This window comes from Vespula vulgaris, chromosome 11 (genome assembly GCF_905475345.1).
Source record: "Vespula vulgaris chromosome 11, iyVesVulg1.1, whole genome shotgun sequence".
In the NCBI taxonomy this organism is placed as follows: Eukaryota; Metazoa; Arthropoda; class Insecta; order Hymenoptera; family Vespidae; genus Vespula; species Vespula vulgaris.
Window position 1 is genome coordinate 2,994,728 of NC_066596.1, and position 26,833 is coordinate 3,021,560.

Below are 26,833 nucleotides of genomic sequence, written 5' to 3' on the forward strand. Positions count from 1 at the left end.
AAACAGAATATAATACAAACTATTAGAGTGTTCAAAACGTCAAAAATATCAATTATTAAATATCATTAAAATTATTCATTATTGTCTAATTAAATAATTCATACAAAAATAAAAATTTCCGCTTTACGTATATGTAGTTCTATTCTACTATGTGAATTAAAAAATATATGATCAATAGATCAAATACGAAAAAAAAATCAATATCTTTCTTATTGTAAATCTATCTGGTAAATATTTTAAAAAAGAAAACAAACATTTTGTTAAATTTTTATCTCTCCTTCTCCTTCTATAAATATTTAATATAATAATATAATAATGAATAATTTTTTAATAAATTATTATGAGCTTGATAGTACTCGAGGATCGTAAAAAAAAGTTTACTTATATACATACACACATATACATACAATTTTAATTCGATTTTCGTTCAAAATTAGAACGAGGCTTTTTATTAAGACAATCGAATAAAAATTTTTATTTTATATTTATTATACTACATATATATACCCACGTTTTATTATAATACGTGAGTAAAATGAAATTGTTCAACTATAATGAATCGTCGTTGATCACGATTTAAATAGAATTCATATACTGAATAAAGTCATCCATCGTCTTCCAAATGCATGCTATTCAGTAGAGCGAAGAAGGAGTACGATCCTTTCATTATCTATAAATATTAATCAGTTTTATTTGTAACACTATTGCATTCATATCACGATCTATTAATGTAACACATAAATAATAATTAAAAATAATGCATATATACATATATACATGTATACATAGAAGATCCATAATAATAATTTGATAACATTTTGATGAAAAATATTGTACGATGTAAAAAAAATTATAATTAAAAAAAGTGAAAAGATATTTTTCTTCATTTTTATATTATTATTAATTTGCTCGATATCAACATATTATTATGGACATAATATAATTATTATAACAATTAGATAATTCTTTCCACTTATTTATTTAAAATAACAAACAACAAGTTGAACATCACGAGAGAGTTAATTTAACTCGGGTCAAACTCTTAGTTTGAACTATAGTTCCTTCAGTTAGTCCATTGGTTCTGATCGAATAGTGTGTCACTGATCCCAGTAGGGTCAAAGCGTGTGCATAGAAACGAAGATGCATACTTTCGATAAAGAGAAAGAAAAATCTACAGAGTGAATTCCTTTTAAAGCTGTTCACCACCTTTCCCTCGAAGCGTTTGTAACTTCAACGACAGATATAAACAAAATATGAACTACAAGTGCAACAAGGGAAGAGTGTCACCACATGTTTATGCCTATCGTATCGATTTATAAACTTGTGTAAGTTATACCCCCTTTCACGCGTAAACTAACAATCGATTTAGTGTTGGTTGGAGTATTAGTGTTAGTAGGCTGAACTTACACTTTTCAGTCTCCTATATTTATATCTACTCGACTTACGATCTTTAATAGATATTAGAGAGTATAGATTGGCTATATTGCAAGTAACTTGTTCATTTAAATATACTCTCTTGCTTTGTAATAAATTACCATCATCATATATGATGTATAATATATTTAACTAGTATATTTCTTCTTCTACTCATTCCTCTTATCATTATTATTATTGCAGTAATAGCAGTAGTAATAGTAATGATATGAAGTGGATTAGTCTTATAGGGCAAAACCACGAAAAAAAAATAGCGCTGAGAGTTCTACTTCATGGATAATGTGAAAACAAATCCATCTTTGATTTTTATTAATGTAATGTATAATATATGAGTATTCATTAATTATTATTTCTGACAAAATAATCGACGAAATAAACTTCCCTGAATGAGTATCGCGATAAGTTTTTGCGTTTCCTTGCGTTTCGAATGAATCAAAAAATTCGGGCATCAGTTTATGCATACAAAAAGCAAGTAATCGACTAGTTCACGGAAGCAATCACGCACAAAATTGAAATGTGTACACGAAAATCACTAGTAGCGTAGATGCTTCGTCTCTTTCATCGTAGATTTCAAGAGGAACCACTATACGAAATTTATTTTCTATGAAAATTGTCGAAAATCGTATTTGTATTTTGCCAATAAATAATCTGAAAGTAATTCTTGATCGATTTTTATCGAACAAAGTTTTATTTTATATATGAAAATTTAAATGAGAATTTGGCTTTTACGTATTTTTAAAAAGCTTTGATTTAAAAAAAAAATCCTATCAAAAAGTACTGTTTTTTTTTTTAGAATTTTATATGCATAAATCTTTATATGCATAGATTTTTTTTTTATTTGAGAGAAAATGGGTTCTTTGTTGACATAAATCATTACAAAAACAGGTGTAGTGAACAGCCTTAAAAGGAAAAACATTCTCATCATTTTCTACTTACAGCGATAAATGTCTCCAAAGATAATGTATAAAATTTGCCTGCTTTCAATCTCAATGGTTTTTGCGAGAACATGGAGGAGAATATTAATAAATTTGCAGTTCGATCGAATGGTTGATCATGCCACTGAGAAAGCCATTGTGCTTCGGCCAATGATGAACTCTGTAAAATAAATAAATAATTAATGGAATAAATCCATGAAAATCAAATAAAAGGAATTCTAATGATCATAGTGTATGCATATATTCTAATTTGAAATTGTTCATGTGATCTATTGTTTTTTATAAATTTGTAAGAAAATAAATATTCTATGTTATTTAAATATCAGAATGGAAATAATGGAAAAATATAGAAAAATAATTCAACCTGTAGATTGAGGAATGGATATGACGTATTGTATTACAGATTAGCATGCTGCAGGCGTTTAATTTTTTTTTTTAAGTATTAAATTTAAATTTATAGGATTTCGTATATTTTTTTCTAATGTCTTTGATGTAATACGATTATTTGTATTTTCTATATATATTAGTAATAAATATATATTAGTGAGTTAAAAACTTACGTGAGTTATCATTTCATTTCCTATCCAACATATATAAAGAAGTTGACTAACAGCAGCACCTAAGTAAATTGAATATTTCCAAAAATTTGAATCTTGTCCAGAGACCTATTAAAAAATTCCGCGCCCATCCCCCCATCCAAAAAAAAAGAAAGAAGAAAAAATATTTTTATTAAATCACGATATGCCTGAAAAATTGTTAGAATTATACAGAGTGCGGCAGAGATGTAAACGGGACGATTACAAAAGTTCAATAACTCATCGAAATGCTTTATTTAAAAAATTTTAAATGTATCATCTTAATCTACAGAAATAAAAAAAGTATTTTATTATTTGAAGACGACATTTTGAAGATGATCTCTGTCTCTCCACAGAGATTTCTTCAATCTTAAAAGCATATTATTCGTACAACATCGGACAAGAACGTATACAATTCTTATCCGAAATGTTTAACGAAACTGCATGACTGCATTCTTTGGCGTACGTAAGTACATTTCTTTCTTCCTCTTTTTCTTCTTCTTTTTTTTTTTTTTTTTACTCAGAGAAGTTTTTATTTTTTCAGTACAGAACCAGTTTCTTCAAAGTTCTTAATCCATGTTTTAATGGCATGACCAGACGTCACTGGATTATTACGGTTGACGTTGAACTTGCGGCGAAATAACCGTTTAATGGTCACGATACAATCATCATTTTTATAATATACCTTAACGGCGAACGCATGTTACACATCGCTCCATTGATTCACATTTACAAAATCCTATGATGCTGCCAACTTTGCGTAAGTAATCGAATTACACTCTACATCCAATGCTAATCAATTTTTATAATCGTCCGTTTCTTTGCCGCACTTTGTAAAATAAAATCTAACAATTTTTCAAGTAATTTTTATATATTTTTTTTTCAATTTTGTTGAAAATTGCTAGGGGAAACTTATGTATTACTCTAACTAATTTAAAAATAATATATATATATATATGCGTTGATATATGAAACTATAAGTTAAGAATTGAGATATTCATCGACATTGTTTCTTTGTAAATTACCACAATAGCTTGAAATCCAGTTAAGCATATCATCGAAGTACTCGAAAACATTTGAACCAACATGCTAGAATTAAATAGATCATTTAAATCATCGATCATGGTCACCAAACGTTGATGATGTTGAATGTATTGTTTAAAGAGTTCTTCGAATCGATATCGAGGTTTTCTCTTTTGGATCATTATCGATCGATCTTTTTCGATCACATTATCATCGTTTTTATCAATAAAACATTTGATCTCTGTTGTTGAACAATTTTGAAAATTCATATTTAGTATCTCTAATTGCAAGAGAATCAAATTACAAATAGATACAATTATGGTATCAATCGCTAAAATTGCAGTTACGCCAAAAAATATGCTACAAGCTTCTACAGCGAAGCCTATTTCGTGTCCTGGTGATGTCTTGATGTCAAAAGGATAACGTGCTCTTATCGGTAAACTTCCATCTTCTGTTGGTGTAACAAATATCAAAGCAATTACCAAAAGATAACCCAATGAACAGAAACTGTAAAATGGTATTTTATCTCGCCATAAATAATATTTTAATTTTTCTGTAAAGTTGACTTCTATGAAAAATAAAAAACAAAGCACGGATCAAGTTAGATTGCAAATATATCATTTTAAATAAAATAAATTTTTACAATGCAATAGTAAATTTATATAAAATAATATATTTATATTTTATCTTTATATATTGATATATAATTTATATTATTATTACGTATATGTATGTATGTATGTATATTTTATTTTATATAAATATTTTATCCTCAAATAAATTTATTTTATATAAATTTTCTTTCATACGTATATTCATCGCATACATTCCATATGTACAAAAATGTACCTATACTATTTTCATGATTCGATCACTACATAAAAATTTTAAATAATTATTTTGACATTATATTATTGAAGTGAAAATATTTACCAGACAATTGACAAAGTTCCTCGCAAGAGTTCAACGTTTCATAACTCAGTCGAGCAATCCTATCCCGTGTGAATTGACAATTGATCACGTTAAAAAGAACTACAGTGATTCCAGCAAATATACAACCATCGTCTGTCACTATTGATAGATCGTCAAGCATCATGCAAATATCAGCGAAAAGTGTTATCGCAAATATTATCATTGCACTGACTGCGATTTTGTTGTAAATATAGTAAATGCATTTCAAGAAAGACGAAGTATTCGATTCAAGTGTCCATAAGCCAACCCATCTGTGTTATATCGATTACAATAAAAGATTTGTTTATATAAAAATTATATTATATAATTATTATTATACAAAATTCATAAAAATAGATATTGTTATATAAATAATGTAGTATAATTCATTAAAAATAAATTAAACAGACATATATCCGTAATTAACTACGAATTCTTTACATTCATTAAACGTAGTTTTTATCTTTTTTTTTTTTTCTTTTTTATATCATTTGTTAAAATTAAAAAAATTTTTTATTTTACGCGCCTACAATTTTCTTTTGTTTTACTCACTTGAGCATATTGATACTGAGAATCCTTAATTTATAATGTTGATTTATCCAGACATATGATGAATCCTTCGACTTCGTATGCATTTTGCTCGACCACTTATGACTCGTGTATTTTTGCAAACGTCACGAAGAAACTTTCGCTTGTCTCTAGTTGTATATTATCCTCTTACGAATTGGATATTTTTCTAGAAAATGTTAGCCTTATTAGTAGACATTACTCACTAGTCTCTACTATTTTCTGTCTATGTCTTTTAAGATAATTGAAGATAAAAGCTGTCATAACTGCATGGATATTTTGTCTGATTATAGAGTATATGATAGGAGCATATGTCATAGGATATTTTTCCTGATGGACGATGAAGCTGGTAGTACGTTCTGTGAAATTGTTGAGACTAAATCAAACTGTTCGGTGTTGTATAGAAAGAAATATGAAAAATAGAAAAAATAACAAATCATGCAGGTAAATCATAATTTTGAATATTCTGTAAAAATGAAATTAATAGTTATAGGTAATAACAATGGAAAATTGAGATTTTTAAATACATTTCTAAAAGAAGATAATATAGGTATAACAGTGAAATAATATTACACATTTTTTTTATAAAAAATTAAACATTGATTAATATTACATATGCTATAATATCGTTTATCTCATCTTTGGATATTTACATTATACAATATATTTTTCAAAATTTGTATCTCGAGTCTTCATCGTAAAACTAGAAATTAAATAATTATTATTAATAATATATAAAATATCGTATTAAAAAAGAAATGGATTTGGCTCGGTCGATACATAGAAATCTGTAACTTTCTGATAACTTTGCAAACGATATCGTGTCTTCACGATATCAAGTTTTTTTAAATTCTATTTCTATATAAAAAAAAAAAGAAGAAAAAAGAAAGTATTATAGTCGTACCTAAGGGAAACGTAATCGAAACTTTTTTAAACTCGATGGATATATCTACGGAAAGAAGAAAGAAAGAAAAGAGGAAACATTAACATTTATTAACGTAATACACGTCGTTATTAAGTTACAAAATAAGATAGAGATGTAACGTGGAAAAAAAAAGGAACGAAAAATGTTGGGAAAAAAGAAATGAGAAAAAATAGAAGAAAAAAAAAATAGAAGAAAGAAAAAAGAAAGAAAAATAGATAGAAAGAAAAAAAAAAGAAAGAAAAAGAAAGAAAGAAAAAAATAATTTTTGTTATTTAGCAGTAATATCACCTATAAATAATAAGTACGTATAAAACATCGTGCTTCAAGGGAGGTAGGGGAGGTGGAGGGAGGAAATAGAGTGTTTAGGAGAAGATAGAGGGGTATAAAAAGGGGACAGTATAAATTGCACTCCATTGATCACATTTAAAAAAAACTGGCACGCTTTGATCGAAAACTTATTACATAGTAATTATCCATCTTTCTTCATTTTCGTTCGTATCTCTTCTTATTATTTTCTTTTTCTTTTCTTTATCTTTTTTTTTTGCCTTTTTTGCTTTTCTTTTTCTTTTTTTTTTTTTTTTTCATTATCATCATTATTTTTCTTTTCCAGCAATGCCAGTACCAACACACATTATGACGTTATAATCGTCTAATCCTTGTTCATCATCACATTGGAGTTTTTCGTTTCGTTAGAAAAACGATAATTTAACATATTCCATCATACTTCCAAGAGCACGAGTTTAACCGATCAATTAATTATCTCGGTTGATATATATATATCATCTATATTTACAAAAAATACACGTGCTCCTTAATCGCATTATCCTTGTTTTTTTTTCTGATATCTGCATTAGAAAAAAAAAAAAGAAAAAAGAAAAAACATATACATGATATCATGAAACAATACATTCAAACATCACCAACATGTTCGTTTGAGAATCTTGAACGAATTCTGTACACTTTGTTATTTCATCGACGTTTTTCATCGTGCAGTCTTTCGTTATACATTACAAGTTCTTCATTTCTTATAATCAAATATGGACGACGAATAATATTTCAAAACGTTTCTAGTCCTTTATCTTCGTATTTCAGATTCGTTTCTAAAGAGTGAAAAGAAAAAAAGAACTCTTGAAAATTCAGCCTATAAATTGCGAAAGATCGGGTAATTTGAAACCGTTGAACGTAAACGGCGTTGGTAAACTCCTGAGATTATTTCTGACAGGTCCGAAGCTAGGAAAACTGCTAGGCGTTGTGAATTGCGGAAGATTTCTTGAAGACGATTCGGCGGCAGCTAAAATGAAACCACATTGTGCCGTACACACGTCGTCTCTTAAGATTGCTTCGCGGGATGCTTCGCGTAATAACTGATTGCAATCGGTAACTCGTAAAGATGCGCATTGTGTCTGAAATCGAAAGATTTAGAACGTAAATACGCATTTCGCAATAATTCAAATTAATATATTTAAAGATTAGTTCAATTCAATCGAAGTTTAATAAATAGAACAATTACGATTGTTATATATGTTATATATATGTGTGTGATGATCAATGATCTATCGATTTTTTTTAATCTTATTAATTTTAATCTCTTTTATTAATTTTTATTATTACTTTTAATCTATTAATTGTCTTTAATCTTAACTTATTTACTTATTTGTATTGTCATCAATCACATTGAAACAGAAAGAAAAAAAAATCCCTAAACTACGTTTTTATAAATATACTTACACCTTCCGTCGTACAGACGCAACTAGTACAAGGTGTAGGAAAACCAGAGTCGCCAATGGCGACGTTCCTCCCACCTATTTGACATCCATGTCTTGTTTCTCGCCATGCAGAGAAATCCATATGCGGCATCGAGCTACAGGGTACTCTAGGATTCAAGAAATTACTTGGTAAGTCGAATGCTGCTCTCTGCATCTCTACGTGTTCGTCCATGTTCTCACACATGACTTTTGACAATGTCGTTTTACGAATTTCTGCCAATTGATGTTCGGTAAATCGAATATTTGGATCATCGGTTTCATACCAGAAACGATCGCATTTCCTTAATTGTCTGAATTGTATAGCTATTATGCATGCGAATGTTGGACCTACGAGACCTCCTTGAAGAGGTCTTTCACTCATTCCACCAGGGAATAAATCAATGTCATCGACGGAAGCATAGATTCGTTTCATACGTGCTATTACTTCAGGCGCCATTTCCCTTGACAAATCTTCGAAGGTTGTAGCTTTTTTTAAATTACAAAGAGCTCTGTATTGATTGTAAGAAGGTATTCCATGATCTCTAGCCCGATGAACGTTCAGAGCGATCAAATCTACACCAGAGTGTGGTATTCGTCGATTTTCAAACAAATGATTGGTCACTTCTCCAGTGATAAATTGATCAAGAGTTTCCATAGGAGTTGCTACCAATCCACGTGTCATTTCATCGATCATACCTGATTGATAAAGCATATCAGGATTGAAGAATCCATCACGTAAAAGTATAGGAGGATCAACGTTCTGATAACTACGATCCATTCGTGGCAAATGTGGTCTCAATAAGGAATGACCTATTCTAAAAGCAGCAGTTGCAAACTCGTTCAAAACACTTGGATTACAAGTTGGTGAATACTCTTTGTAATAACCTTGTGGAAGTAATTTCAAGCCGTAGAGGCTAACGGCGTTCCATCCTAAAATTCTTGGTAAGAATTCATTGTAAGTCAAATGTTGAAGCATAGCACTGATTATTCGTCGTGACTGTTGATACAATTTTTCACCGTCCCAATGTGAATTGATTTGTCTTAATCCCTCCATGATTCTGTTGTGTTCTCGTATCCACATAGTATGCATTACGGTCAAAGCAGGTTGTTCGGATGCTCTACCATCTCCTCCGATAAAGCAGTAAGACGATCTTGCCTTGCATTCTGGATGCGTAGCCGATTGTGGTAATAAATCTTTACCACGATTAGTATTCGTTGTTATGTTCATACGGCCATTAAAACCACGTAAAATGTTAGCTATGCAATTGTTCTCGCCATATACCACTGAGCCATCCAAGTATGCTGTGTTCTGATTCACCTGTTCTCTAGGACCTAAATGTTGTTGACCGGGTAACGACCTCATCGATGGGAAACACATTCGTGCGCCAGACGTGACATTTACCGTTGGATAAAAATGATCACCTGGTGGTACAGGGAATGGATTGCATTCGGCGTGAACTGTTTGCGGAGAATCGCATGATCTACAACTTGGTATAGACTCTGCGAAACCCTTGTGAATCGGTGTCATAGTTAAATCGTGATCAAGAAACTGAGCGAACTGCATAACCATTAGAGTATATCTGTTGTGAAGGTTCGAGATATCTGGATGAATCACTGTTGATACTACTCTTGGATTAGGTAAGGGTACACCTGTTACGGATCTACTTCTTGGCTTGGATACACCGTCTTCGTACACCGGTGGTAACAATCTGGCGAAAGTGGTCAAGGATTGTCCTAGATTTGGATTACGAAGATTGTTACAGTGTCCTGACAATGTTCTGTACGGTGTAGTTGGATCACAAGGATTATTATCAGCCGGACATTCTACTTCCTCGTGATTCGTTGCCTTATGCTGAGGTAAAAATCCAGATATGTCAACGTTTTGGAGTATATCGGAGAAGTCATTATTTGGAAAGCCAAGAACGTTGTCTGTTGTATCAAAAATCTGTCGTTTTCTGCGCCTAAGGCCATGAACGCCATTTAAAATCTCGTTTGTTGCTAACTCATACATGATCGAAGAATTTGCCAATAACAAAGCGTCTTTGTTTGCTTTGGAAAAACTTGCAGCTGTACCAGCTGGTGATTTTGGATCAGCTATTCTTTGTTCCAACCAAGCATTGTATTCCAATTGTCTTCTTCCGATCAGATCTTGTTCAGCTTTTTTCACTGCCATTGCTATTAAATCCGGACTAATTTCGAAAGATAGATCAGGAACTGATTGGGTCGTTGTCATGTAATTATCGATTACAGGAACAGGCAAAGGTTCGTCTCTCCAAGCTGACAGATCCAGTACCTCGTACTGATTACAATTAATTTTAGCGTTGAGATAAGGATCTTGTTGTATGAATGCTTTAGGTTGTATCTTACGAATTTCACTGTTCTCACAGAGAAGTCCTGCGAGCGAAACTTTACGAATTTCTGCTAATTGTGCCGACGTTAAACCTGACGGTGGAATATCGTTTTCATACCAGAATCTATCCGAATATCTCACGTTGACAAACTGTTTCTTGAGAAGACAGGAGAACGTTGGGCCCACTGCCATTCCTTTCATTGGTATTTCCAATATTCCTCCTACTAAAAGATCCACGTCTTCTATTCTGGTGTAAATAGACTCCAATAGTTTAACATTCTCCTGTTGTATAACTCCTTCGAGATCTTTGAAATTTTTAGGCTGCAAATACGAAAGAATAAACTCAAAAAAAAGAAAAAGAAATACTGTCGAATATTACCAAGATAATTCCAACGGGAAATCAAAATAAAGGAACTTATATATACCTTGCTGAGATTAGCCGAACAGAATTCTACAAATTCAATATATCCAGGTACACCGTGATCACGTGCAACATGGATAGATTTAGCAGCGGCATCAAAGTTCGAATCGTTCGTAGAAATTCCAAGATTAAAACTAACACGATTAGCTAACGCAGTGACGTGATCTTCGAGACACATGCCTGAAGAACACGTATTCTGTTTGCGTAAGGAGGTCAAAATACGCAATGCGGCCAAAGCAACGGCGTCGTAAGTTCCTGCTTTGTTCGTTGACGAGTAACCATTAAAGAATCCGTTGGTAGCTGGTCTTAACTCAGGATCGATCAAAGCTAACTCGCCTAGGATACTTGGTACGTATTCGTTCAATGTAATATGTTGTATTTGTGCTATTAAAGCTCGTCTTGCCTCGAGAAATAATTTCGTGTCGTCCCAATGCTCGTTCATTTCCCATAATCTTTCAGCTATTCGATTATGTTCGTTCAACAGAGCTACGTAAAGATATCCTAACGGGCTGGTATTCGTATCGTTGCAAATCTCACAAGCTGATGGTTCCACCTTACCACGAACGTAACTCCTAACTTTGTGTAATTTATCATCGTTGCTTCCATAGAGATTCGAACCATCCAAATAACTGGACTCACTGTTCATTTGTTTTCTACCATCGAATTCGCATTCATCGATCGACATCGTTGGCACCGATCTCATGTAACCGATACATCCTTCTTGATCATTGATCTCGTAACACTCTGGATGTCGATCTTTGACGGAACAACAACGACGTCCATCACGATCGACGTGAATGGTCGAGGCTATATCCTGAAGTATCAATTCGGACCATACACCAGCAAAACTGGTCAATGCTTCATGGGGTTCGCCAAATTTCAACGAACTTCGTATACCCTCAACCGTTTCCGTAGCTGATGGAAGACTATGACTGCTCAATGATTGTCGTGGACTTCCAATACCTAAAAAAGAACATCGACAAGTTCGTGACGCTTTCACTTTTATACGGTGAAAAATGAGAAACGATTAGAGAGAACACGTGCGTCCTGTGTTGTTTTATCTCTTCTATTTCTTTCTTTTTTTGTTATTATCATTGTCTACGGGAATTCCTTCGTCATTGCTAAACTCTGGACTCTTTTTTTCCCTTCCTTTTTTCTTTTTTCTCTTTTCCTTTTTTCCTTTTTTCTTTTTTTTTATCTACGAACCAACTTTCGTATCCGTGTCCGAGCGTCTAGGGTATATCTATGTTTATTATTATTTTATCCAGAGATTTGTTAACGCGATGGGAAAAGAAATATGCCTAATAAAAACTAAATTACGTAAATGCAATGGAAATTAGACGATCAGAATCGAACCTTTAAGTATTGATAAATATTCAATAAATTTATAAATTATTTAAATAAATTCTCTTTCTCTTTTTTTTGTTTTTTTCTATATAGATGGAAATAAAAAAAAAGAGAAAAGAAAAACAACTGATACAGAAGTCCTACGTTTAAAGTCCCTTTTTTTTTTAAAGAAAAAAAAATATATTAGAATATAAAAAAAAAAGATTAAAAATGACAGAACGCTAGTGGAAAAAAGAAGGTCGTCGTTGTACCTCGTACAAGATTCCGCATAGCTGTAACGTATTCGAGAAAGGAAAGTGAAAATTGGAACGCGTGTGCACGGACACACACACACACACGTACACACAATCACGCATACAGAGACGCATATACGCAGACACATACGTAAACATACACAGATGTGGAGAAGCCAGTCGTTAAGACCCAAGAGTCACAAAGAACCTGAATTCATTTGAACATGGCCGGGCTCTGGGCCCAGCCCGATAACGGATTAGAAATGGGAGATTAGCATGCCGAAAGGCGCACGCGAATCGTTGAAATAGAGAGTTACTTCGTGCAAGGACGTTACGCCATTGTTCATATACTGTCGTCGCGATCCTATAAATAATTAACGACTCATTAAACAACCGAGTCATCTTGTCATTTTTTTTTCTTTTCCTTTTCTATTTTCTTTTATTCCCACGAGAACAAATAAACGAAAGAAAAATATTAATAATTTTACAATTGTTTCACTATTTCAAAGTCGTAATGTAAAATTCAATGATATGAACAAAACGTGTTCTTGATTAATCGATGATATTAAAACGGTATCATTAAAAACAAAATTGTTCGTGGGAATCAATTTTCTTTTCTTATTTCTTTTTTTTTACTTTTCTACTTTCTTTTCTCAAAGCGCAGAAGTATATAGTTGAACCGAATTTATTCTTCTTCGTTTAAAATTGTTATTATTATTTGAAAACGATTTAATCGGCTAATAAATTTCGATAATTCTACGTTCTACGATAAACGTGATAAAACTTCGAAAGGAGGTCGCTCTAAAATGAAACTGCCCAATAAAGATAGCAGATGGAAAGGCTTCTGATCTAGTAGCTTCTTCGTCACTCTTTGTTCTTTTCTCGATATTGACTTTCTCCTTTCAATTTTCACTTTCAATTCTCTATGTGGTTATATCTCGATTAACTTTTGACGAATCTGACAAGCATTTCAATCGTAATTCGTTTTTATAATAAATTTAAGAAGAACGAACGAATACCGTCCAATTGGATCACTACAATAAGAAATCATAATCATAATAATAATAATAATAATAATAATAATAATAATAATAATAATAAATATTAATAATAATTAATATAGCAATCAATTACCTACCGTCGGAATATGCAGGAGGTAATAACTTTAAAAACGGAGAACCCCTGGCACCCCAATCATGATGTCTCACGTTATTGCAAGTTCCGGAAGGAGTTCTATACTTGCTTGGTGGACAAGGTCGCCCTGATCTTGCTGTGCAAGGAGCACCGTTCGACTCCATCCTGTTCTGCAACCTAAAAGCAGAGAGAAGAAAAGTGAAATGTCAAAATGACGTTCTACATGATATTCGAGAAACTGCTTGGTAACCGGAAGATGGAAAAAAAACAGAAAAAAAAAAGAAACAGGAAAAAGAATAGATACACGTTCTGTTGCATTAAAAAAGAAAAAAGAGATTTCACGCTTGCATTACTATTTTTTTTTCTTTTTATCCGTCTTATTTTTAAACATTTTTCTTTCTTTTTCTTCTCTTCCTTTTTTGCTCCTTCTTCGACTTTCCTCATGGATCAGATCCAATCAGAATCATGCCGTTTAAACGAGTGCGATCATCTTAAACAAATCTCCTTACGATCATCGTCGATCGAATCATGAAAAATAATCGATCGTGTCTACAGAAAAAAGAAAAGAAAATATCAAAAAAGAGAAACAGCAAAGAAAATTATTTACGAAGGGAAATTGTAAAAAGAAGAAGAAGAAGAAGAAGAAGAAGAAAAGTAGTACGTAGAAAATTATTCTCTCTAGAATGAAAGTGAGAAAGAATACAATGGATCGATCGATGTCGATTCAAGGTCACCAATTGATCTCTCGCTTACAAATATCTAAATCTGTACATATATATATATATATATATACATATATACATATATATATAAAGAGAGAGAGAGAGAGAGAGAAGGAGAAAGAGAAATATGTAAATGCATTGAATCGAGAAAAGAGAATGTAAAAGAAAAAAAAATGTGTACGAATTGACGCCATCATCCTTTCGTTCGAAATCCCGATCTCTTTCGCTCGCCTTGCTCTTCTTGTTCGATTTTTCTTCTTTTTCTTTCTTTTTTTCTCTCTTTCTTTTTTTTCTTTTTCTCTTTTCTTGCCTCGACGGACGTACGTCGTTGTAAACGACTGACATGAGAGAGACTTTTACTTTCGCGGTCGAGGAAAGGTGCCGGTCGCGTCCGTCGTTGGCTGCACCGGTATTTCAGTCACGAGGAAGGTTTCTAGTCCGGCCATTGCCGGCAGTATCCCCTTTCCTCGACCTCGAGAAGGCTACCGGCCCCACCATCACGGACATAATCTACTCTACTCGTATATTCACTCTGGTATCTACCGTCATTCGATATAGACTGGACCGTTTTAACATAGATATATACATCCTTTTTCTTATTACATTTTTGTTCTTTCCTCTCTTTTTTCTTTAATAATCACTTATCAATGACGATTTTCATTATTTTATTATTTATTAATTAGTAATGACACGACACGGTTGTAATATCGATGTGTTTGTTAATACAATTAAATAATATAATTGTATTTTAATGGGATAGCTTATTTAGTTAATGTTATTGTATTAATTGTTATTGCTCGTATAGTGTTATATTAATTATCTAAAAATTGTAATAGTAATATTCTGGTATATTTTGAGAGATATTAGTATTGAAATTAGTAAATTGGTATTATATATTAGTAATATAATTTCATTAATTTAGTTGTAATACATTGGTATATTGATACTATATCAATTGGTATAATTATGAGTAATTTGATTATAATAATTTGATTGTAATCGTATTATAATTTTGATGATTTAGCCGTGAATTTTTTTGCAAAAAATTCGATATTTTTCTCCCTTTCTTTTTTTATAATAGTCCGATCATTTTAAGCATAACTAATTAGATTGCGTATTCGCTGGCATAGAACGACCTTCGAGGTTTTTGAAACTTCTAAGAAGATCAGTAAATCGATATTACAAAAATATCTTTACGAAATCACATAATTTTACTAGCAACCATGTACTTTTTCTTTTACCTTTTTTTTCTTCTTTTTTCTCTTCTAGCATATTATCAGAGAATTTACTTAATTAAATAAATTAGAATGATTTGCATATAAAATAAAATTCATACCAAGATTTCGATTGATAAGCATGCCTCTCGGATTCGATTGCTGCACGTACTCTCGCTTGTAAATCGCTGTCAACGCCGTAAACATATTCTGTAAAGAAAAAAAAAGAAAGAAAAGAAAAAATTAATAAAAAAAAAGATATGTCGCAAACATGAAAAAAAAAATAAAAAGAAAGAAAAATGAATTTAAAAGAAATTTGAGCAATATAACAATGTTGTGTCTTATTGAAAGAGGGAACAATCGAACTTGAAGTTCAGTTATGAATGAAAGATATTATATATACATACTGATTACGTAGCGATACATGATCACACTTACCCGAAATATCGTACTGTCGGAACGTAGGTGAAAGTGCCAATCCCACGACGACCATCGTTGTGAGCAAACCCACGCTACTCCTGAAACAATCATTTAATTAAACGCCACCGAACTTACCAATCTCGTAAATGATCTTTTTACGTAATCGAAGGACGACAAAAAGTCGACAGACTTTCAATGATTTTAAGATCAACGTTCTTTTACCTCAAAGAAACGTTTTCCTTTTTATTCTTTTCAATTTTGCAACTTTTAAAATAATCTAGGAATTAATCGAATGAAGAATTATATGAAAAACGAGATACCTGACAAAACAATATTTTATCTGTCATCACGATAAATTTCTTCAACGAATGACAAATTAAAAACAGAAACGATTAATCCAACAATACATAATCGTATAATATAAAAAAAGAATAGAGAATTATCATAGAAATCTTCTTATATGTAATTAGAACTTATATAATAATTAAATCGAGAAACATATTTGAGAAAGAATTTTTCTTGAAAGCTAAAAACTTTAAAGAGAAAAAGGAAAGAAAAAATAAATAAAAATAATAGAGAAAAGAAAGGGAAAGAAAAATGCATTTCACGATTCAAGTTGATTTCCATCGACTTCGGCTACGACAGTGTGCCATCGTAATCGTTGGTATGCGGCGATTTTACAAAGGTATTCGCGTATATCTGTGTATACTTTCTCTGTGCGCGAGAGAAAGAGAGAAAGACGGAAAAAGAGAAGGCAAGAGATGGAGGATCAAAAGTTGTGAAGGAAGAGAATGTTCGAAGGATAAGTTTTACAACGAGAAAGAAAGAGAAAGAGAAAATAAGTGGGGGAAGGTGGTGGTGGTGATGGCCGGGGGAGAGGAGCAAACTTATACGAAGATTCGATGCGATCGATTTCATTTCTTTTCTCGGCAAATTTCTCAATCGCCATATTTAAATTCCGTAGAGTTTGATCGAAGATACGAAAGAAAGTTTTAGAATTCGTTGCATATTCTAAATATGATACATAGATATATATATATAATAATTCACAATTATAATAAATATATAATTATTTATATAATATAAAGAGTTAAATATAAAACAAAAATTGTGTATATATATATATCATAATAATAATTAAGTAATTAATTAATAATAATAATAATAATAATAATAATAATAATAATAAATACAAATATCATATCTAAAAGAAAAAAGAAAGAAAGAAATAGAGAGAGAGGAAGAAGAGGGAGGAAATATGAACGACAGAACGACATTTAAACTCAATCGAGTCTAAGAGACAAAACTCGTGACACTCACGAGCAAACTATGCGAGTTGCAATACTCAAAGTGCAACGACTACAACTATTCGAACGTGTTAACCACCTCGCGACATTTCTACCGACTCTGAATTTCTATGCCGAAAATACCCTTTTAATCTTGTCTATTTTAAAACTGGTCTATCCACTTCAATGTGAAACTATTTCAAGTATGCAATTAGGGTAACGTAATTTTAAATACTTCCTGATCTCTTTCGATTCGTTCATGCTTTTTTTCTTTCTTTTTTTCTATATCTCTTTCTTTTTTCATTTTACTTTATATAATAATAATTTTTATACTGCCATATTAGCATGCGTTAATTGCAAAATTGAATTCCGCTGATATTTTTTTTTGAGTTATCAAAACTATATTTAGAATCGAATCCCTATTAATTTTTGGGAAAAAAGAATCGTGACTCAAATGGTTACATAAACTCTCTATTAAAAATTAAATAAAGATACCAAATGAATGCTAAATTCACAATCTCATTAGGAAAATAAAAAAAAATTGGATAATAAAATAATACCGATATACAAAAACGTGTCTGAAACATCGAATGTATAAATAATAATATAAATAAGTATAAAATAATAATAATAAAATATAATACGATTCAAGTGAGTAAAGTATCTGTTTACGAAAATCTAAGTGTACCCAAAATTCCCAAAACATCGAATCCAACTAATGTTCTCAGAGAAAAAAGAAAAAAGAAATGAAAAGAAATGAAAAAGAAAAGGAAGTGAAATTAGCACCTAGGATTAATTATTGAAGCCTTAATTAAAGATTCGAATAATTCCAATCAAATTAATTTTCTTATCTAACGAACAAAATAATCGTTGATTAATTGAAAAGTAAGAAAAGAAAAGAAACAAAAAGAAAAGGAAAAAAGAAAAGTTACAGAAATGTAATGGGAAATCTCATGGGAAAGGCAAGAAAAAGTACGAAGGTTGAGAACCACTTCTCGAGAAAGACTTCGTCGACTTTCAACGGTAACATGTAGGTGGATAGAAGGTAAAGTTGGCTCTCATTTTTGCCCCTACGGGCAAATCGAAAAGAGCAGGTAGAAGAGCAGGCTAACCAAGTCCAGGGATGCCGGTAGCCTCGAGCTAGAAAAGATCATTCGTTTCCTCGTTCCAAAGAAAAAGGGGAAGCACCAATTCGGAAAATATCTGATAACACCTCTTTCTCTCTGAATTCACTCTTACTTCTCAATATAAATTCATAAAATGAGAAAAATACAAAATGGACAAGATCGATCAAATTTCCAACGATGCGTTATCTCGGATCGATTGTTATAGTCATTCGATACCTATCGAATAATATTATTGAATAATAATTTTTTCTCCAAATATACAGATAAGAAAAAAGAAGAAGAAGAAGAAGAAAAAAAAATAAAAAACAAATAAAAGTTTCTCGCTTATGAAACAAAATTTTCCCGCGTTTCTTGTCAACCAAGATAGATTCCTTCCTACTCTTGTCCCTGACATTGTTCCCAGTAGAAAACTGCATATCTCTTTTACATACCAGTTCTAACTGAACATCACCATCATCCTAACATTTATTAAAAATGGGCCATTAATTGAAGATAAAGAAAAAAAGAAAGAAAAAGAAAGAAAGAAAAAGGAAAGGAAAAAAGAAAATCGTTTGGAATACATTATTATAAATTCTTATGGAACGTATTAGGCACGTCGAATTAATGATGGTATTTGAGTGAACGTAACGCTTTTATGGACATATCCAGTGGTGCCTACTTAATGGAAACGTGCGTTATAACGCGTACATAGACCGAGCAGGTAGTTAGGTACTAGGTATAGTCAGAACGTAGTCACGAAGCCAAGGCACACGCCAGCCGACCGTCGAGCATAATTCAGTGTCAGTGGGTCAACGGAAACCGGAGAAATCTTTCTTCGAGAGCGAGACGTACACGTGCGTCGTCTCTTTCTCTCTTTCTCTCTCTCTCTCTCTCTCTCTCTCTCTCTCTCTCTCTTTCTCTCTGTCTCTCGTATGTACAAGACGAGCCTGTCTGGAAATCTACCTATGTAGCCCCAAAAATGCCAGAGAAACGTCTCATGGTGTCAAGGACACACTTAAATTGATAAAAAAGAACATTGAAGTTTTCTTTCGTATCGATGAAAGAAAAAGAAAAGATATAGATACTATTTTGGTCTAATATAAATAAAATATGAAAAGGGAAATAAGGAAAATGTGTGTATCGATAGGAATGGAGAAGGAAATGGAAGGCGATGCGTTCTCGAGGAAGTGTTCGAGATCGGTGAAAGTATTTCTCGATTCGATCGTCGAGAGTGGTCGAACGCGTTTTGCTGGATAGAGAAAGAGAGAGGAAGAGAGAGGAAGAGAGAGAGACAGAGAAGAAAGAGAGAAAGAGAAAAAAAGATAGCGTATTCGTGGACCGAACTGACGAGATCTTTATTTTCTTTTCTTTCCTTTTTAGAAAGAGACGAAAAGAATGTTCTGTGAAGGTCGTCGAAAGATTACGCTAATCGCTAAATTAGCACTGATGATTTCGAGAGCGTCGACGAGAATGAAACGCGTGTAAAAAGAGTAGTAGGAACGTGTCATCTCGTGAAACACTCTTTGAGTTTCCGATTAATCGGACGATAGTCCGAGAACCAACAACAAGGATTACCCAAGAAACTCCATTCAATGGGATCTTGATTCAACTGGTGTTCACCTTAGAGAAGATTGTTGAAAAAAGTATTGAGTAACTTTTTCCTACGATTGCATGAGTATCATCCTGAGAATCGTCCTGCCGTGTAAATACACTTCTATTTCATTTTATTTTATTTTATTTTATTTTATTTTATTTTATTTTATTTTATTTTATGTCGTAATGAAGAAAGTTCCTTTTTTAGAGTTAATATAATGATCCTTACTTATTCAAATTTTGTATCAAATTGGTATAAAAAGATCGTAATTTGTGTTACGTACATATGTACTTATATTTGTCGAGATTAAATAATTTTCTCTTTAACCAGCGATTAGATATAGATATATGTATCTAATCAATGAAAATTACACGAGAATTCTCCTGCAATGTGATACAAATGATATACGAAATTCTATCTTATATTTTGCACGCATTCGTTGAGATTAAATAATTTTCTCTTTATCAGATTTAATTAGATATACTTAATCAACGAAAAAATTCTTGGATTTCGGTGTTAAAAACTATAAAAAAAGATTTGACATTTAATATTAGATTGAAAGAATGTTATGAAAATATTTCTCTAGAAAAGAAAAAAAAATAAGAGAAAGAGAGAGAGAGAGAGAAAAGAAAGAAAAAAAAAATGAGTAAGAACGAAAAATGTAAAGAAAAAAAGAAAACAGGTTGAGAGTCAAGACTCTTGGCATTTGTCTGGCGCTTATGCAAGAACATGTTTTTTTTTTGCATAGAATCCTTTTAGTTCCACGAGAAAGAAAGAAAGAGAGAAAGAGAGAGATAGAGAATGAGAAAAAGAAAGAGAAAGAGAGAAAGAGAGAAAGAGTGCACGTGCAAAAATTATTTTCATCAATGCGATAATACTCGTGTTACGTCATTAGGACGATTCGTTCAAAGGTAAAACAAAGAGAAGCAGGAAGAAACTTAGAATTTGTTCGATAAAAGTCACTCGAATGTTTATCGTCATGTTAAGTCAGTAAGAGTGAATGAGGATGGGGAGTATGGCGGAGAACGATCGGAGAGCATCGCGAAAACTTGCTCTCCTTGACTTCATCATCCACAACGTCGTTATCCTCCTTTACTACTACCTTCGCTCCATCCTTACTTAACTTTTCTATGATCATTGAACGGCATTAAGTACGAACATCGACGGTCATAACCTCCTGACCTATTTAAAACTCGATTAATTTAACAATTGTGTCATATGTTGCTAATTTTCTCTAACTAAAACGTAATAATCATTACGTTTTTCTCTTCTCTCTCTTTTCTTTATTATTACGTAAATATGTCTGCAAAACGATAAGAATGATAAGAGAACGTTGATGAAACAAATTTGGTTGCATTCGATGCATCTATTAGATTCGACGTTAAGATGAAAATAATGGGATCTCTTTTTTTTCTTTTTCCTTTTTAATATGTATTTTTATATCGTGATAAGAATGATAAGAGAACGTTTATATCGAATTTGTGGAATTTGATATCTATTCGATCGATATTAAGATGACGATAATAACTACCACTTTTTATTAGTAATGTGTTTTTTATACGATGATAGGAATGATAAAAGAATGTCGACGTAAAATATGTTATATTTAAAATCGAAAGAGGAAGAAAAACAAAGAGAGAAAAAAATATGCAATTTGCATAAAACACATTTAGTATTAAATTAGAAATATTCGTCACATAATTTAGAAAAAAAATAAATGAGAATAAAATTTATATTAATTCATCTTGTCATTCTATATATTGAAACAAAGTGATTCAAATATGATTGAACTATAGATCAACAAGGAAAAAAGACTGAATATTTTCTCTTACTTAACCATAAATGAATGTTTGATATTATATCAAAATTATTATTGCGATATTATTTATAAATAATAGATAAATGAATTATATGATAATAGAAATGAATGTTTATGATGATATATACATACATACATACACACACATATATATATATATCTAGGAGCATTCACGAGGGTGAAAGTTTCGAAAATATGGAACTTTCTTTGAATTCTTGCCGTTCGCATAAATAATTCATAACCAGTATACGATATGTAGATATCAAGTTCGCTCATCCCCGACGTGTATTTATAACTAACAATGACTGTAGTTACTTAACGCGATACTAAATCATTAATACTATACATATATATATATAACATATAATAATATATATATATATATACACATATATATATATATGAATTACTTTTACACGTATATATCTATATATATAGAATGAAATTATGGGTATACGTGACGCAAAAGAGATACGATTTGTTACACGTCGTTATATCGTACATCGTTACCTTTCTACTTCCGTGAAAATTAACGGTGCGTGTTATTATTATAGAAGAGAAAAAGAAACAAAAAAGAAAAAAAAAGAGAAGACAAAAAGTTTAGTAATGCAAACTTAATTAAATTAGATTAAACGGAGAATTCTTTTCTTGGTAGAAAAAAAAGGAAAAGAAAAAAGAAGAAGAAATAATGTGCGAAAACGCGAAATTTTTTAACAGATTGTTCGTAACAATTACAAAATATATATACTTTGTAATACCTTGTAACTGTTACGAACAATCTGTGTGTGTGTATGTTGTGTGTGTATAGAGAGAGAGAGAGAGTGCATATTATAATGATTAAATGCATACGTTAAATGCATCTTATTGTCTATTAATTAACATTAATATTTCTTTTTCCTCATATTTACCATATTCAGAAAAACTTTGAATAATTAATTAAAATAATTTAATCTACAATTTAAAATGATTAAAGTCGAGATAAAATAGGGAAAGTAACAAAGATAAATAATACGAGAGATGATGGGAAAAAAAATAATAGAAAATAAAGAATAAATAAATAAATATATAATATTTTTTCGATCTATCGACCGAAAGTTGGTACAAAATTAACGTCCATGTTTCCCGTTATTCAATGAGAGATTTCTCCAAGAACTCTCGTATATTACACCTTCTTATTCGGCTTTTCCTAAACGCACATATGTATGTACATATTTATATATATATACATATATATATATGTATGTATGCGTGTACGTATGTATATACAATACAGAGTTAGATCGTACTATACATAATTTCGCTTCGGCGATCACATGAGAGAAGCTTACGCGATTCTCTAGCTAATTACACGATCGATTTTCTTTTTCTCTTCTCTCTTTCTCTCTCTCTCTCTCTTTCTATCTTTTTGTTTTCTTCTTCTCTTTCTCTTTTTCCGTCACGTGATTCATTCAAATTAGAGAGTATAGAACGTAGTATTAAAAAATATAAAATTATTAAAAAAATAAAGATTATTTATAAGCAATAATTCCAATATTAATATTGATTCATAATATCGAATACTTTAAATTTATATTTCTATCTCTTTTACTTGTTTTTCAATCTCTTTAATATCATCAAAAATTTAATGCAAATCGATTTATCATTAATTCTTCGAGTGTTTATTAAAATTTATTATAATTATACGTACAAACGGAACTAGAAGAAACTGCGTGATAATAAATTCCGATGTAATTTAAATGAATCATTTTATTATGAATCATAAAATAATCGAACTCAACTTTTGAACATAAATTCATATGATTAAACATTAGAATTACGAAAAGATCGATTCGATAGGAAAAGAAAATTCAACGATTTTAGAAACTGATATTTTTATCTACGATTTTTCTATTTCGATTTTAAAATATTTAAAAAGATTTCCATTATTAAATTTAAAATAATTGATTAACAATGATTTTAAAGCGAAACCTAAGTCGAACCACAAACGACGTTTAAAATTACTATTCAACTCTCACGTATTTGCTTGCCTAACTTAAAACTTAATTTTAATGACAATCTTCAAATTGCAATGAATTTGAAGTCCTAAAATTGCATGGAATGTGACAAAATGTTACTTTGTAAATAACCGAAATTATATGGATTTGAGAAAAATGTCTGGTTTAGTGTCGAAAGTAATGACTCAAATATAAATTTCAACGTGATGCTTACAAATTAGTTTTGCTGACTGAATTAAAATCACAAGATACTTGAAAATTTCAATTTTTAGAGTAATAAAATAACAATATTAGTTTCAATAATTATTGATAAAAATTATCACGAATTGTTAAAAAAATTCTCTCTTTTGCAATTGTTGTTACAAATTTCAATTAAATTATATTAATTGAGAAATATATAAAAAAAGAAGCTGTTTCGTTTTACTCAAACAAATGTGATTAATTGAAATGGTTAATAATAATATTAAAAAAAAAAGAAACGAAAGAAAATTTATAAATATTTGCACATAATCTCAGCAATCTCTTAAATAATTCTATTATAATCAAACACCAAAGCTTTCTCTTCGGTCTTTGAAATTATAATCAAAAATCAAAAGAGAAAACTTTCCAAACGATAATGTCAGTTAATAAAATCCAAAAAAGAATCAAAAATTTTACCTGACGAAACTGAAGTTGCTCGTTTTCTTCACGATTCCAATCGCCATGATTCTTCAATATAAAAATTTCACAGACGATCGAAACGTAGAAGTAGCTTGATCTCTCTCTCTCTCTCTCTCTCTTTCTCTCTCTCCCTCTCCTTCTTCCTTCCTTTCTCTTAAAAATGAATTTACGAAAAGAAAAAAAAAATAAGAAAAAAAAGAACAAAAAATTCCGGAAAGAATCTCTCCGAAAAAAAAAATTGAGAAAGAGGAAAAGAATAAACGGTCTCTCGAAATAATGTCAATCGCGACTTTTCCGTTTCCTTGCCTCCAACAATATAAACAATATTAACAATTATAATAATAATAATAATAATAGCGAATAATAATTATTATTATTTTTGGAGGGTTCCACACACAAGTATAAACCGATTATAAGAGGAGAGTCCACGCGTCGGTAACGGTGCCGGTCCGACGGCAAACTGAGACCACGAGAAGGCGATAGTCCTTTCGTAGGTATAGCACTGGAGAGTAAAACGATGACGATGACGGAGTTGGTAGTAGCAACAGCAACAGCAACAGCAGCAGCAGCAGCAGCAGCAGCAGCAGTAGTAGTAGTAGTAGTGTAGTAGTAGTAATAATAGTAGTAGTAGTAGTAGTAGTAGTAGTAGTAGTAGTAGTAGTAGTAGTAGTAGTAGTAGTAATAGTAGTAGTAGTAGGAGTAGGAGTAGTAGTAGTAGTAGTAGTAATAGTAGTAGTAGTTGTAGTAGTAATATAGTATTGGTGTTGGAGATGGTGGTAATGGTGGTAATGGTGGTGGTAGTGGTGGTAATGCCGATGGTTGGAGGTGGTGGAGGAAGAAGAGGCGAGTGGACGCGAGTGAAAGCGAGAGCGTGCTTCTACGCTCGCGTACTTACTCTTTTTAACAACCAAACAAGTAAGCAAGTAAGCAAGAAGAAGAATAAGAAGGAGAAGAAGGAGAAAAAGAAGAAGTACGTTGGTTGTTTAATAAGAGTAACGAAGAAAAGACGAAGTCGAACTTGTGAAGTGATCGTCCGAAAGCTCGCACTCTCTCTCTCTCTCTCTCTCTCTCTCTCTTTCTCTATCTTTCTCTTTCTTTCTTCATGCGTTTCTCTCTTGCAAGAGAGAAAGGTTCCTTTGGATTCAATGTATATGTGCGTATATATGTATGCGTATATAGCAGACTGTTGATGGAGAGAAAGATGAAAGGTTCTTCGTTTGTGTTACCAGGAAGAAGAATTCTTTTTTTTCCTTGTTTTTCCTTTTTTGTTTTGTTAATAATTTGTTCGTCTTCTCTCTTTAGCTTTTCTCTCTCTCTCTCTCTCTCTTTTTCTCTCTTTATTTCTATTTCTCTATCTATCTGTCTCTATTTCACTCTTTTATATATATATATATATGTTTTCTTTTTCTTTCCTTCCTTCTTCCTGTCTTCTTTTTATCGAACTTGTCTATTTATTTATTCTTTGTTCGAGCTAACACTTTTCCTGGACACTTCAAGCCCGTGAAATCCAGCTATCAAGCGAGACTACTTAACAGTGAGTACGGTGGCTGCACTCCAGCGTGGTTTAAAGAGATCCCCTTCTTCTCTCCATCCATCGATGTTTACCACCACCCTTTGACTTGTCTTCGTGGAACGGGGCACTCGATCTTTCATTCCTTTTTCTTCGTATCGAAATGCACGAGACAGTCTAACGTTATTCTTTTAATAACGCGATGACTCCCTCGTAGATCCTATTTCTTTCTATAATAATTCTTTCAACTTAAGAATTTCTTTTTTATCTATTAATCTTAGATCGATTTGGAATGATTGTTGTCCTCCATAACATAATATACCGCCCACCTTGAACGGTCGCGTGCAAAAGAAAAAAAAGAAAAAGAAAAAATATCCGCTGGAGACGCTCGCTAAGATGTGACATTCGATACGAGTCTAGGATCACGTTACGTATTTATGTGTTTCAATTCGCGTTTGTATGCATCGAAGAAACACGTGTTTTACCTGTCTCGATTTCGTGTCTTATGCTTTATGCATACACGTCAACACATTAAAATTAAATAAATATCAAATTTTTATGATTTTCGCATTAGTGCGAAGATAATCACATTATTAATACCATCAGAGTAGAAGTCACAGTTTGATAATGGCAATATGGCTGTAGGGCAGATTGGTCTTTCATTACTTCATTCAATTAACGGAGTGTCTTAATCGCCAAGAACGATACCAACGGAAATACTTAAATCACTGTATTCAATTTCCTCCAACTTCGCGAGTATCTCTTATAATCTATTAATCAAAGGATTGCATACGAGTACGAGAATCTTTCATATCGTAGTATTCATTTGATCGATAATTATAAACCTAAGTTCTATATTCAATAACGC

The 26,833-nt window shown here is 31.6% G+C and overlaps 3 protein-coding genes across 5 annotated transcripts in view; all 3 read right to left on the reverse strand.

Moving 5' to 3' along the window:
* Window positions 1-255: 255 nt before the first annotated feature.
* On the reverse strand, window positions 256-6,314 carry LOC127067785 (odorant receptor 56a-like). Its single transcript, XM_051003118.1, has 5 exons — window positions 4,866-6,314; window positions 3,970-4,548; window positions 2,930-3,034; window positions 2,371-2,529; window positions 256-670 (listed from the first exon to the last, which is right to left on the reverse strand). The coding sequence occupies exons 1-5, from the start codon at window positions 5,100-5,102 to the stop codon at window positions 605-607; spliced, it is 1,146 nt and encodes a 381-aa protein (XP_050859075.1). The 5' UTR covers window positions 5,103-6,314; the 3' UTR covers window positions 256-604.
* On the reverse strand, window positions 3,026-3,951 carry LOC127067582 (uncharacterized). Its single transcript, XM_051002666.1, is given in 3 exon segments — window positions 3,026-3,683; window positions 3,770-3,773; window positions 3,920-3,951. Coding segments are annotated over 3 exon segments (243 nt in total). The 3' UTR covers window positions 3,026-3,476.
* A 142-nt stretch (window positions 6,315-6,456) lies between the features above and the next one.
* The window catches only part of LOC127067502 (uncharacterized), a 34,112-nt gene continuing 13,735 nt past the window's right edge, over window positions 6,457-26,833 (reverse strand). For 2 of the 3 annotated variants that reach the window (XM_051002503.1, XM_051002504.1), the window contains exons 4-10: window positions 24,453-24,608; window positions 16,015-16,094; window positions 15,699-15,786; window positions 13,645-13,817; window positions 10,931-11,889; window positions 8,139-10,826; window positions 6,457-7,813 (exon numbers count right to left, since the gene is read on the reverse strand). In XM_051002503.1, coding sequence (XP_050858460.1) covers window positions 7,547-7,813; window positions 8,139-10,826; window positions 10,931-11,889; window positions 13,645-13,817; window positions 15,699-15,786; window positions 16,015-16,094; window positions 24,453-24,499 — 4,302 coding nt within the window. In that variant the 5' untranslated portion in view covers window positions 24,500-24,608 and the 3' untranslated portion in view covers window positions 6,457-7,546. The remainder of the gene's footprint in view (window positions 7,814-8,138; window positions 10,827-10,930; window positions 11,890-13,644; window positions 13,818-15,698; window positions 15,787-16,014; window positions 16,095-24,452; window positions 24,609-26,833) is intronic. The other variant, XM_051002505.1, reaches the window with a different exon arrangement.